This window comes from Mauremys reevesii, linkage group 6 (genome assembly GCF_016161935.1).
Source record: "Mauremys reevesii isolate NIE-2019 linkage group 6, ASM1616193v1, whole genome shotgun sequence".
In the NCBI taxonomy this organism is placed as follows: domain Eukaryota; kingdom Metazoa; phylum Chordata; order Testudines; family Geoemydidae; genus Mauremys; species Mauremys reevesii.
The window spans coordinates 29537759-29552847 of NC_052628.1; the positions used below are offsets into that span (position 1 = coordinate 29537759).

At 43.2% G+C, this 15089-nt stretch overlaps 1 protein-coding gene across 1 annotated transcript in view; it reads right to left on the reverse strand.

The window, feature by feature from the left end:
• The window catches only part of HCN1 (hyperpolarization activated cyclic nucleotide gated potassium channel 1), a 288556-nt gene that overhangs the window by 3525 nt on the left and 269942 nt on the right, over nucleotides 1-15089 (reverse strand). The window contains exon 7 of the mRNA XM_039542782.1: nucleotides 847-1011. Coding sequence (XP_039398716.1) covers nucleotides 847-1011 — 165 coding nt within the window. The remainder of the gene's footprint in view (nucleotides 1-846; nucleotides 1012-15089) is intronic.

Consider the following 15089-nt stretch of genomic DNA (forward strand, 5'->3'; position numbering starts at 1 on the left):
ACTAAATCACTTTGGTGAAGTGTTTAAACTCTACTGGCAACACCGTACTGAGTGAAAATTCTGTGTCTCTGTTCTGTTAGAGTCTGATCCTGGAAGGTACTTGTGGGAGTTCAAAGTGTCCAGCATCTTGCAGGAGTCACAGATTTTAAAGCGGGAAGGAACCACTGTGATGATCTAGTCTGATCTCCATCATAACAAAGGCCAAATAACTTCTGCATTAAGCCGACAACCACTAGTTAAACTTGAGCATAACTTTGAGAAACAAACCCAATCTTGATTTAAAGATTTCAAGTGGCGGAGACTCTACCTCATCACTTTGTCTTTCACTTGGACATCTTAGACCTGATTTTCTGAACATCAGCAGATTCCAGCGATTTCAATTCAAGTTGCCGATGCTCAGCACCTTTGGAAATCAAATCCATAGCAACCAGCTTGTAAGGTAAATGAGGGCTTCAAGCAAGGCACAGAGTGGCTTCAACTCCCATTGGCTTTTATGGATGTTGAAAGCACTCAGCTCCTCCCGGCATTGGTTTCTTTGACTATAAACTATATAGGGCAGGGGAAAATTATCTATTTTTCACTAACCTATAGCCATGAACAATGTGGGGCATATTAACAGCACAATGCATGATTAAAAAATAACAATCTTGATACTTAAGGTATAGAAAATAAACCCCAGAACTTCTTGTCTTACCACATTTCTTATTCATAAGTCAAAAGAATATTCCTGCAGTGGAAAAGTAAGGTAATTTAAAAAAAAAGGGGTTAATTTTGGAATATTAGATTTCCACTCAGAAAAAAAGTTAATGTTTTAAGAATAAAGTCAAATAGCAAAGAAAATAATACCTATTCTGTCTAGTCTGTCAATGGCCACCGTTTCAAAGGCCCTTCTCATCATGGGGTACTCCTCCAGAACTTCGTTGAAATTGTCCACAGAGAGGGAATAGAGACGGCAGTATGTATCGGCTCTGACACTGGCAGTGCGACGGCCCTTAGTCAAAAGGCAAATCTCTGGGGAAAGGGGAAAAAACCACAAACACACACACACAGAGGAAATGAAAAGGTCAGTGAATCATATGAAACTTCACAGCTAGAAAGTGATTTAGTGCTAACGAATAATAATTCAGTACACAACACCATTTTCGCTGCTGCTGCTCATTAAGGTTCCAGGGGTAATTCTGAAGGAGTCTGGTTCTCTTCAATAAACTGAAGGAAATCAATTTGGTTTAAAGGCAATGATTTCTGCTTATTTTTTCTAAATATATACACATAACAATTAGTTAAACTTTTAAATGATTTTTCTTAAGATGCCTGAAATAATCTATCCAGTTTCAAACTTATCTTGCTGATCTGACTCATCCAAGTAGTTCTGTTGATTTTAGTAGGAATATTCAGGTGAGTGGAGAGACTGGGTCAATATTCCAACAAGTCTGGTAACACAATTTAATGCTTATAATGAAAATAATATGAATATAATAATAAATTATAATATTATAATAAATAATATTAATAACGGTTATAAGAGATACAACTTTCTAATATTAGCATGGGGAAACATTTGGGATATTAATTAACATTTTACTACTTTCCTTCTTAAGGCTATATAGTAAAAATCTAAAGCATCTGCGATAGTAGATTCATACTGGATAACAAGAGCCTCAGTCCTGCAACTGGCTCCACATGGGTAGACCCCTGAATCCACAAATGCATGCAGTTGTTGGATAAGGGCCAAAGTTACCTTCAGATACCATACCTGTGCAAGAACATAACAGGGCCCGGCTCAGGCAAGACTCCCCACTGAAGTCACCAAAAGTGTCCAGTACACACATGGGTATAGATATTACTCTCATATACATTAATGCTTTAAATTGACACTATAGAAGAATATTGTTAATTTGCAATTTGCTAATATTCATACCCCATCATTTGCTTTGCCCAATCTTTTCCCCCAGCTCAATGAAGATGCGTTAGTGAAGTTTTGTAGTACATAATTTGTAATGCTACAGAACATTAACTATTGCATATTACATAGCGCTAATCAGGAATTTTTCAACAAAGAATTTTTTGCCAGAAAGTCTAAACCGAAAGCATTCATGGGAAAGGGTCAGTGCTGACAAATTTCCTGGTTTAAATTTTTTTGAAACAAAAAGTTCTGCTTTTTGGGTCAAAATGTCTTTTTGTTTCAAAATGTAAGCTAATTTACAGTTAATTAATTTACAGTAATGTAAAATAAAAAGATTGAAAGTGAAACAAAACATGTCAAAAATTATCAAAATGAAACATTTTAGCTGAGCTGTTCTGACTTTTTCAGAGATTTTTGGTTTGCAAAAATTTTCAAGATTTTTACTCTCTCTCATTTCAGGACAAGAAAAAATGTTGAAATCTCAAAACACTCACATTATGGGAAACCTATTTCCTGCCCAGCTATAGTATCATAACAAATGTTAAAAACTAAATTACAAATAGATGAACAAAGCATATTGGGTAGGGTGACCATATTTCCCTATGCTGAATACAGGATGCCTGGTAAAATTACTGGTATTCAAGTGAGTTCAACAGCAATCAATCAGAACTATGCAGTACAAACAAGTCAAATTAACATCAGGTTTACTGAGCTCCTGTTAAAAAGAAATACTGCGTAGTTGGATTCTTTTTATTTACCTTCTTATCTTTAAGACTTTAGCGTTCACATGGGGAGGGGTGACACGCATACAGGGAGAGGTGACATACACGCATTCCCCTATAGTCTCTCACACAGTGGGGAATGACTAACTGACACAACCCAGAGCTCTCTGCCCTCCATGCCGGGCCGGGCCCTGGGATGGACCTGCCTCTCCAGGTACCTGGCACTGCGTCTTCCTGAGGCAATACATGGGTGGGGGGCATGCAGGGTCACATACCCTCCCCCCGCCCCAGATATCTGCCAGGTTTCACACCAGAATGTGGCCAGCAGCAGCCTTTGGGCACTGGGTGGAGGGAAGGGACGGGAACTGCTTCCAGCAGCAGGGGAGGAAACAGGGGGAAGAGATGACCAGGCCCATGTCTTTGCAGAGCTCATCTCTTCCCCTGCCATCCCCTGTGGCTGGAAGCAGCTTGTCCCTTCCTGCCTGCACAGTGTTGAAAGGCAGCTAACACCTCCAGGCTGCTGCTGGCCACGGACATAATCCAGCCGCCTCTGGCTACAGTGCGGGCAAGAAGGGGTTAAACTCTAAGGATGCATTGTGCACAAAGGGCCCAGGGAACCTGACTGCAGGGGGCTTCAGCAAACCCAGCCAAAGAGGTGGCCCAGCAGGGGAGGGTGCCTAGGGGACAGAGCAGCTCCACTGTCCCTGGGGGCAGGACCAGGGCAGGTGGGGGGGTGAAGAGGGTGCTATGCTCCTGCCCAGGGAGGGTTGGTATGGAGCCTGCAGGGTCGGGGCATGAACAGGCTGGAAATTGCTTCCCCCCACTCCAGAGTTTAGTTGAAGGGCAGAGAGGCTTCTGCGTGCCAGCGCTAGGCGGGGCGTTGGCGCATGGAGGGCTTGGCTCCTCCTGGCCAGCGCCCCGGGCCAGAGGGTCTTGGGCATTCCCGGGGTGCTGACCTAGCCAGAGGCAGTGGGGGAAGGAAGGAGCTGAGCGCTCCGACAAGGGGCTGGTTCTCTGCACAGCACTGGGAACAGGATGAGATATGGAGGAGCAGCAGGGTTGTGAGGGTGAAGCGGCAAAGCAGGGAGAAGACAGCAAGAGGGGGAGCACATAAATAGCAGATGCGTGGGCAGCAAAGGCGACACTTAACCGGCTGCTGCCTGGCGCATGCCCACACGCACCAGCCACTGCAGCGCGCAGCCAGTGCCGTCAGGCAACAGGGTGGGGAGCGGGGCCCTGCTGGCAGAGAGCTTGACTATTTCTTCAGTTCCAATTAATGATTTTAGGTGTTAGACTACAATGAATCTGTAATTCAACTCTTACATAGGTTTATTTTAATTACACAATCTTTTTGGACAATTGTTCCCTGGAACATTATAAAACAAACACTAATCACAGTCCTAATGAGAAATGGCTATTCGAAAGCACTAAACAATGCTACAGACATCAGTTTATTTTTATAGCCCATCTTTTACGTAACTGTGATTAACTCAACAGTTTAATTAAATGGGAAAGTCACAATTTGTACTTTACGATCAGGGGACTGCTTCACAGATGGCACCATGCAACTCAAAAGTATACGGAAAATGGATGAATTACAATGCACACGTACCTTTTAAAAAGTCAAAGTAACATATGTAGTCATAAAAGTTTTAAGGTAAAGTTGTTTTGAGGATTATGGGCATTCGTATTGACTATCTGTAATATTAAAACATATGAACAACAATCCAAGTAAGAGGCTAAATGAGTGACGCTCACCAGTTATCTTCCTACATGTCAGTATTGAAATAAGTAGGTCAGTTTTCAAACTGCTACACATTTCCAAAGAAGCCTGTACAAACAAAAGTACATCTATATCTGCACCATGTAAAACTGAGTGGGAAATATGTGGACTTACAAATCTAGGTCCGCAAGCAGAATTTCCTGAAATAACGCATAAATGCAACAGACTTTCTGGACAGGCACCTCTAGATGCCCAAATGATACAGCTAAAAAAAATTAAATAGGGATGAAATAAATGAGTTGGCCCATATTAAATGACTCCTTAGTAGTTTGGATTAGCACAAGGAAGATCTCTGCAAGGAGCAGAGAGTAGGAAAACAGTAAGAGAGTAAGGGGCAAACTGACTCTTAGAAATAGCTAGTGCTAGCTAGCAGTGGCTAAAAGGGTAAGTTATTGACCTGTAACTGAAGGTTCTTTTGAGATTTGTGGTCCCACTGTAGTTTATGCATGTGCACTATGTGCCCAGAACTGGAGAATTTGAAAGTAATGTCTGGTGGTCTGTGCGTGCACCCTGGCTCACCTTGTGTTTCCATCCAACAGGATAAAGGGTGGGGCGGACTGACCGCCTCTACAGTTCCTTCTCTACTACAAATCAGATGGAGCTGAAGCAGAGGGGAAGGAGAACATAAGAACATAAGTGATCTCTCTGCTGCCATCCATCTTCACCCTCTGACAAACAGAGGCTAGGGACACCATTCCTTACCCATCCTGGCTAATAGTCATTAAATGGACTTAACCTCCATCAATTTATCCAGTTCTCTTTTAAACCTGTTATAGTCCTAGCTTTCACAACTTCCTCAAGCAAGGAGTTCCACAGGTTGACTGCACACTGTGTGAAGAACTTCCTTTTATTTGTTTTAAACCTGCTGCCCATGAATTTCATTTGGTGCCCCCTAGTTCTTCTTTATGGGAACAAGTAAATAACTTTTTCTTATTCACTTTCTCCACACCACTCAAGATTTTATATACCTCTATCATATCCTCCCTTAGTCTCCTCTTTTCCAAGCTGAAAATTCCTAGCCTCTTTAATCTCTCCTCATGTGGGACCCGTTCCAAACTCCTAATCATTTTAGTTGCCCTTCTCTGAACCTTTTCTAATGCCAGTATATCTTTTTTGAGATGAGACTACATCTGTACACAGTATTCAACATTTGGGCATACTATGGATTTATATAAGGGCAATAAGATAGTCTCCGTCTTATTCTCTATCCCTTTTTTAATGATTCCTAACATCCTGTTTGCTTTTTTGACTGCCGCTGCACACTGCGTGGATGTCTTCAGAGAACTAGCCATGATGATGCCAAGATCTCTTTCCTGATTAGTTGTATCTAAATTAGCCCCCATAATATTGTATGTATAGTTGGGGTTAGTTTTTTCCAATGTGCATTACTTTACATTTATCCACATTAAATTTCATTTGCCATTTTGTTGCCCAATCACTTAGTTTTGTGAGATCTTTTTGAAGTTCTTCACAGTCTGCTTTGGTCTTAATTATCTTGAGCAGTTTAGTATCATCTGCAAACTTTGCCACCTCACTTTTTACCCCTTTCTCTAGATCATTTATGAATAAATTGAATAGGATTGGTCCTAGGACTGACCCTTGGGGAACACCACTAATTACCCTTCTCCATTCTGAAAATTTACCATTTATTCCTACCCTTTGTTCCCTGTCTTTTAACCAGTTCTCAATCCATGAAAGGACAGAACAGGTCCTCTTATCCCATGACAACTTAATTTACGTAAGAGCCTTTGGTGAGGGACCTGGTCAAAGGCTTTCTGGAAATCTAAGTACACTATGTCCACTGGATCCCCCTTGTCCACATGTTTGTTGATCCCTTCAAAGATAACTCTAATAGATTGGTAAGACACGATTCCCCCCGCAGAACCTGTTCTGTCCTTCCAATGTATTTTGTACCCCGGAATGATTGTTTCCCATTGATTGTCCTCACTCCACCAGGTTTCTGTTATGCCTATTATATCAATATCCTCCTTTAACACGAGGCACTCGAGTTCACCCATCTTATTATTTAGGAGGGCGGATAGTAGACTACAGATTGAAACCACACATCTCAAAGACCCTCCAGTTTCAGGTCAATAACTTCCTTTTCTTCTTTGAGTGATGTGCCTATTGTATCCCACCGTGGGTGACTGACAAGCAGTACCCAAGTAGGAGGAGGGCGTGAGGATGTAGACTGTAGAGCTGAGCGGAGGACTGCCATCCCAAAGGCGGCATCAGCAGAGAACTCCCGTACTGGGACATGTTTTGCAAACATGTGAATGGAGCCCCACGTGGCTGCCTTACAGATGTCAAGGAGGGGAACATCCTAAAGTGGTGCCATAGTTGCAGTTTGTCCTCTGGTGGAACAAGCTCTTTCCCCACTTGAGGGATGGGGAGTTCAATAGCTGATAGCAGAGTAGAATGCAGCCAGAAATTCATTTGGAGAACCTCTAGGTTCTTAACCTATTTACCATTGTGGGCCGCATATACAGCTCTCTATGTGTTATATGGGTTGCATCCACGCACTATATATACTACCTGTACATCTAAAAAAACATAAGGTTTAGTATTTGTTATATGACAGCAATACGATTCAAATCAATATAGTACCTTTCATTTCAACATGGGCATACGTCTACAAAGAGCATTTTGTATTAGCAAAATAAGTGAAAACATAACTGTTACAATTAATTTACGGTAAGGGTGGCATTGCATGGTATATTGCACCTACTGCTCTAGGTGGAGATGACATGCCCCCTAATTCTTTCTGCTATAGCAACAAATAGTCTTGGGGATTTCCTGGTTGGTTTTGTTCTTTTCAGGTAAAGACTAAAGCCCGCTGAACATCGAAGGAATGGAGTCTTCATTTTTCTGCAGACACATGCACTTTTGGGAAGAACACTGGTAAGTGAATGGATTGGTTAAGGTGAAATTCTGAAAATACTTTAGGGGTGAATTTGGGATGTAGAAGCAAAGAAACCTGGTTCTTATGGAACATAGTGTAAGGACAATCTGCCATCATTGCTCCATACTTGCCAACCAACCCTTCTAGCTGAGGTGATGGCTACAAGGAAAGTGATCTTCATGGAAAGGAGAGACATGGAGCAAGAAGCTAAAGGTTCAAAGGGAGGGCCTTTGAATACCAAGAGAACAAGGTTTAAGTACCGCTGGGGAGTAGGCTTCTGAATAGGTGGGAAGGTTCTTATTAGTCCTTTCCAAAATCTATTGTCAGTGGATGTGCAAAGACCGAGTAGTTCTAAGAAGGGGATAGTATGCACTGATTGCTGCCAAGCTGACTCACAAGGAGCTGATGAACAATCCTAATGTCTTCAAAGAGAGGATATAGTCCAGATGAGAGGAATATCTGCAGTTTCTGGGAGAATGCCTCTTTGATGTGCCCAAGAAACAAAACGCCTCAATTTAGCTATGTAACATCTTTTAGCAGAGTCCTTTCTACTATTAGAAAAGATGTCTCACATGGTTGTGGAGTATGAACATTCTAAGAAGGATGTCCATCCAAATACCAATCCCTGAGGTGGAGTGAATGTGGATTGGGGTGCTTAATCTTGCCATTCCACTGAGTCAGGAGTTTGGGAAACATTGGGAGGATGGCATGCTGGGGCCTGGAGCTGCCCCTGACCCTGGGGATCCCTTCACATTTGTAATAATGGTTCTTTCCAGAGAAGAAGGGATAAAGAGGACGCCCACACATACTGGGCAAGTATTTGTCCATCATAGCAGGAAAGACACTACCTTTGTTATTATAATGAGGTTCATGTAATGGCGGTTTTGAGAGTATACTGACTGCAGCCACATTTGCGACCAGGGGCTGCTAACAGGGAGTTTCGCAAGGGAGTTCTCCAGGTGAAGGAGGAGCTAATACAGCATCTGTGGGGTAAGTGACTGTCTGTAGTGTGTGTTTGTTTGTGTTTGGGGGTTACTTGCTGTGTGCTGAGCTTGTGTTTGTCAGTCTGTTTGTTTGTTTGGTTGTTTGAGGGACTGTGTGCTCTGGCTGGCAGTTGGAGGCAGGTTTGAAAGCTCGAAGCCTCTGGTAATTGGCTGAGCCTTAATCAGTGGGCGGGGCATTCACTCAGGCCAGGGCTTTATAAAGCCGCGCACAAGCGACCAGGGGCTGCTAACAGGGAGTTTCGCAAGGGAGTTTAGAAGGGGAGTGGGAAGGGAGTGGGAGTCCCTCGCTGGCCGTAACCCCTTTCCTGTGCCCCCCGCCCAAAACCCTAAAACCTGTAAACTGAATCACATTCCAAAACTCCTTTCTGTAAGCCACCCTTCCACTAACTAGGAGACAATGCAGGCAGAAGCCCAGCAGCAGAGTGGGGGCTATCCAGTTTATTGCACTGAGTGTAGCATGTATGATTACCTGCCCTGTGGGCGGGTGGCGTATGTGTGCAGTCGGTGCAAGGAGCTCCTGGCCCTCAGAGACCATGTACGGACTTTGGAGGCCAGGGTGGCAGAACTGGAGGAGCTAAGAGAGGCAGAGAGGTATGTTGATGAGGCTTTCCGGGACACTGTAGAATTGTCCCACCTCCGCTCAGACAGCTCCTGTGCTGTTGAGGAGGAAGAACAGCCCAGAGAAGTAGAGCAGTCGATGGGAGCAGAGGGAAACCTTCCTGTAGTTGGGACCCTCCTTCCAGATGGTGCTGGGGTTGCCTCTCGCACTGAGGTTGCCTCTCCGGGGGAGGGAACTCCAGTTTCTAGGAAAAGGCAGGTGTTAGTAATGGGAGATTCGATTATTAGGAACGTAGATAGCTGGGTCTGTGATGACCGGGAGAACCGTATGGTGACTTGCCTGCCTGGTGCAAAGGTTGCGGATCTCTCGAGGCATCTAGATAGACTTATGTGTAGTGCTGGGGAGGAGCTGGTGGTCATGGTACATGTAGGTACCAATGACATAGGGAAGGGTAGGAGAGATGTCCTGGAAGCCAAATTTAGGCTGCTAGGGAAGAGACTGAAATCCAGGACCTCTATGGTGGCATTTTCAGAAATGCTCCCAGTTCCACGCGCAGGGCCAGGTAGGCAGGCAGAGCTTCAGAGTCTCAATGTGTGGATGAGATGATGGTGTAGAGAGGAGGGGTTCACATTCATTAGGAACTGGGGAAACTTCTGGGATGGGAGGAGCCTATACAGGAGAGATGGGCTCCACCTAAACCAACGTGGAACCAGACTGCTGGCACTAAACATTAAAAAGGTTGTAGAGCAGTTTTGAAACTAGGAGATGGGGGAAAGCTGACTGCTGCAGAGGAGCGTGTGGATCGGACACAGACTTCTCTTAGGGGAGAGTCTGATGATAGAGAATCTCCAGGTTATAGTCAGGAGTAGAGGACTGAAAAGTATAATGTAAGGGCCGGATCAGATGATAAACAGTCACATAAAAAAGGATCTGGCACATCAGAAAAAGGCAGGCTAATAAACAGGGACAAGTTTTTAAAGTGCTTGTACACAAATGCCAGAAGTCTAAATAATAAGATGGGTGAACTAGAGTGCCTTGTGATAAAGGAGGATATAGATATAATAGGCATCGCAGAAACCTGGTGGACTGAGAGCAACCAATGGGACACAATCATTCCAGGGTACAAAATATATCGGAAGGACAGAACAGGTCATGCAGGGGGAGGAGTGGCACTATATGTGAAAGAAAGTGTAGATTCAAATGAAGTAAAAATCTTAAGCGAATCCACATGTTCCATAGAGTCTCTATGGACAGAAATTTCATGCCCTAGTAAAAATATAACATTAGGGATCTATTATCGACCACCTGACCAGGACAGTAATAGTGATGATGAAATGCTAAGGGAAATTAGAGAGGCTATCAAAATTAAGAACCCAATAATAGTGGGGGATTTCAATTATCCCCATATTGACTGGGAACATTTCACTTCAGGACGAAATGCAGAGATAAAATTTCTCGATACTTTAAATGACTGCTTCATGGAGCAGCTGGTACAGGAACCCACAAGGGGAGAGGCAACTCTAGATTTAATCCTGAGTGGAGCGCAGGAGCTGGTCCAAGAGGTAACTATAGCAGGACCGCTTGGAAATAGTGACCATAATACAATAGCATTCAACATCCCTGTGGTGGGAAGAACACCTCAACTGCCCAACACTGTGGCATTTAATTTCAAAAGGGGGAACTATACAAAAATGAGGGGGTTAGTTAGACAAAAGTTAAAAGGTACAGTGACTAAAGTGAAATCCCTGCAAGTTGCGTGGGCCCTTTTTAAAGACACCATAATAGAGGCCCAACTTCAATGTATACCCCAAATTAAGAAAAACAGTAAAAGAACTAAAAAAGAGCCACTGTGGCTTAACAACCATGTATAAGAAGCAGTGAGAGATAAAAAGACTTCCTTTAAAAAGTGGAAGTCAAATCCTAGTGAGGCAAATAGAAAGGAGCACAAACACTGCCAACTTAAGTGCAAGAGTGTAATAAGAAAAGCCAAAGAGGAGTTTGAAGAACGGCTAGCCAAAAACTCCAAAGGTAATAACAAAATGTTTTTTAAGTACATCAGAAGCAGGAAGCCTGCTAAACAACCAGTGGGGCCCCTTGATGATCAGAATACAAAAGGAGCGCTTAAAGACGATAAAGTCATTGCGGAGAAACTAAATGGATTCTTTGCTTCAGTCTTCACGGCTGAGGATGTTAGGGAGATTCCCAAACCTGAGCTGGCTTTTGTAGGTGACAAATCTGAGGAACTGTCACAGATTGAAGTGTCACTAGAGGAGGTTTTGGAATTAATTGATAAACTCAACATTAACAAGTCACCGGGACCAGATGGCATTCACCCAAGAGTTCTGAAAGAACTCAAATGTGAAGTTATGAACTATTAACTAAGGTTTGTAACCTGTCCTTTAAATCGGCTTCAGTACCCAATGACTGGAAGTTAGCTAATGTAACGCCAATATTTAAAAAGGGCTCTAGGGGTGATCCCGGCAATTACAGACCGGAAGTCTAACGTCGGCAAATTAGTTGAAACAATAGTAAAGAATAAAATTGTCAGACACATAGAAAAACATAAACTCTTGAGCAATAGTCAACATGGTTTCTGTAAAGGGAAATCGTGTTTTACTAATCTATTAGAGTTCTTTGAAGGGTCAACAAACATGTGGACAAGGGGATCCGTGGACATAGTGTACTTAGATTTTCAGAAAGCCTTTGATGAGGTCCTCACCAAAGGCTCTTACAAATTAAGCTGTCATGGGATAAAAGGGAAGGTCCTTTCATGGATTGAGAACTGGTTACAGGACAGGGAACAAAGGGTAGGAATTAATGGTAAATTCTCAGAATGGAGAGGGGTAACTAGTGGTGTTCCCCAAGGGTCAGTCCTAGGACCAATCCTATTCAATTTATTCATAAATGATCTGGAGAAAGGGGTAAACAGTGAGGTGGCAAAGTTTGCAGATGATACTAAACTGCTCAAGATAGTTAAGACCAAAGCAGATTGTGAAGAACTTCAAAAAGATCTCACAAAACTAAGTGATTGGGCAACAAAATGGCAAATGAAATTTAATGTGGATAAATGTAAAGTAATGCACATTGGAAAAAATAACCCCAACTATACATACAACATGATGGGGGCTAATTTAGCTACAACGAGTCAGGAAAAAGATCTTGGCGTCATCGTGGATAGTTCTCTGAAGATGTCCACGCAGTGTGCAGAGGCGGTCAAAAAAGCAAACAGGATGTTAGGAATCATTAAAAATGGGATAGAGAATAAGACTGAGAATATATTATTGCCCTTATATAAATTCATGGTACGCCCACATCTCGAATACTGTGTACAGATGTGGTCTCCTCACCTCAAAAAAGATATTCTAGCACTAGAAAAGGTTCAGAAAAGGGCAACTAAAATGATTAGGGATTTAGAGAGGGTCCCATACAAGGAAAGATTAAAGAGGCTAGGACTCTTCAGCTTGGAAAAGAGAAGACTAAGGGGGGACATGATAGAGGTATATAAAATCATGAGTGATGTTGAGAAAGTGGATAAGGAAAAGTTATTTACTTATTCCCATAATACAAGAACTAGGGGTCACCAAATGAAATTAATAGGCAGCAGGTTTAAAACAAATAAAAGGAAGTTCTTCTTCACGCAGCGCACAGTCAACTTGTGGAACTCCTTACCTGAGGAGGTTGTGAAGGCTAGGACTATAACAATATTTAAAAGGGGACTGGATAAATTCATGGTGGCTAAGTCTATAAATGGCTATTAGCCAGGATGGGTAAGAATGGTGTCCCTAGCCTCTGTTCATCAGAGGATGGAGATGGATAGCAGGAGAGAGATCACTTGATCATTGCCTGTTAGGTTCACTCCCTCTGGGGCACCTGGCATTGGCCACTGTCGGTAGACAGATACTGGGCTAGATGGACCTTTGGTCTGACCCAGTATGGCCTTTCTTATGTTCTTATGAAGACAATGAAGGTGGAGCCTTGCAAACAGGGTGGCCTAGGTGCCTGAGGCCATATGACCTAAGAGAAAGACATGTTTTGACTGGTTTTTGAGGGTTGTTTGTGATCTGAACTATGATATTTTTCATGGGCTGGAATCTGTCCTGGGGCAGGTATGTTCTTTCAGTGATAGAATTCAAGGTGGCTGTGATGAAGTTCAGAGATTGTATGGGGTTAAGAACAGATTTTTCTGTTTACGCTGACTCCCAATGAGAAAAGGAGGTGCAGCATCACAGAAGTTGGCACATAGGCTTCCTGGTGGGACTTGGCAACAAGGAGCCGGTCATTGAGGTAGTGGAAGATAATGAGACAACATCATCTACCAAGAATATATTGGTATAGAATCTGAGGGAGATCGCTATTCAGAAAGGGAGCACTATGTGCTGATGTGAAAGTGAAATGAATTATATTAAAGAAATGGAATGAATTGAAGAATGGTGTATGTGCCTTTAAGTAGAAATGAAAAGAATGCTGCGATCCAGGTGTCAGGAAAGCAGACATTAAGGTAGAACAGTTGCTCCACTTAAGGGCGATTGGTGAAGTATTAGCCTTAGATCGATAAGAGTTAGTAAGGAAGTAGGATATGCATGCTGTGCCCCAGGTAAATTTTACAATTTTGCTCTCTTTGTCCCTTTGTTTAGTTCGTGCCCTTTTATCTGTATAAATAAGACTGTTTGGGTCTTGCACAGGGGCTCACATTATCTGAATGTATTAGCAGAGTGCTGTGCTAATAAAACAGAGTGGTCTTGACAAATTGTGAGTCCCGATTCTAACTTTGACACTGAAAATGGTCAGAGTCCACCATAATCTGAGGAAGCATCTGTGAGTGTGATGAACATCTATGTGAAAGTAGGCATTGTTCATGCTGAGAGCTATAAACCACATGCCCTTTTCTAAAGATGGGATTATAGATGCGAATGTGAACATGCCAAATCTGAGCTTGCGAATGAAGCAGTTGAGATGGCAAAGGTCTCCAACTGCTCTTCTTCTTGGGTACCAGGAAAGAAGTCAAGTAAAACCCACTGACTTGGTATTGAGGAAGGATGTGTTCTATAGCTCCTTGCTGTAATAGGGAGTTCACCTCTTGTTTGAGGATACGCTTGTGAGAGCAGTCCCCAAAGGTTCACTGGCTCATTAGGAATCTCCCAATGAAGAGAATGCTGATTCCAGTTCCAGTGGCAATACCGTCAGTGCTGTTGGAGGGGACTTGTATTCTTTGTATGGGATGGGCAACAAACTCCACCCAGAGAAAATGCTTTGTGGAGTGGCAACGGATTCAGATCTCCCTGGTGTAAAAGCGGTTCTACTTGTTCAAACTGCAGAAGCTGAAGAGGAAGAAGGTGTCTGAAGCTGGTGGCAATTGGACTTGTCAATGCCAATGGATCCTAGGGTGTGGAGGTGCTGAGGATGACGGAACTGATGGCTCACAGTCTTGTACTGATGTAGCCCAGTGCTTATGGGCTTTCTTGTTGTGCCTCTGGGACTTAGGATGTGCTAAGTCCTCACAGGCCAAGCTGATGTGCTTGCTTAGAGCCGAATCTGACTTCTTTGAAGTGGATTTAGAGGAAGACTGAGTCTCATGCTTCTGAGAGTGCCTCCAGGATTCCCAATGACATCCCAACAGAGAGCATGTGGGGTTGAATCTCCTGCTCCAGAGTCAGATTTTGCAGCAGAAGGTGCACTCCTTACTGAATTAGACCAACATACAACAGGATTCTATGGCCTGGGTCTGATCTGGGCCCTCCTGGCCTTCTCCATGAGGTATTTGCAGAGACAAAGTTCCTGCCCTTTTTGGATATGTCTGGGGAATGATGGGCAGAAACTGCACCTCACAGTGATGTGGGCTTCCCCAAGGTAATACAAGCAGCACTGATGGTCATTGCTGACTCAGAAGGTATGCAGGCACAAAGTGAAGAGTTTGAAGCCCAGAGTCCAGGGCATAGTCTAGTACCTGAATGGAGGACAGGGCTGGGGGGAGTTCCCCGGAGAGACTAAATCTAAATATTAATAAATCCATAAAATATTAAACTATAGACTATAAAACCTGTAAAACTTATTTACAAAACTAAACCTAATTCTTATTTTGTAGGATGAATCCGAAGCTATGGACACTGGAGGTTCCCACCCGGACCATGCGGTGGTGAGAACGAACTTGAGAGGCGGTTGGTCTGCTGCACCCTTTATCTCCTTGGCACGAGGCACTGATACATGGACCAACAGGCA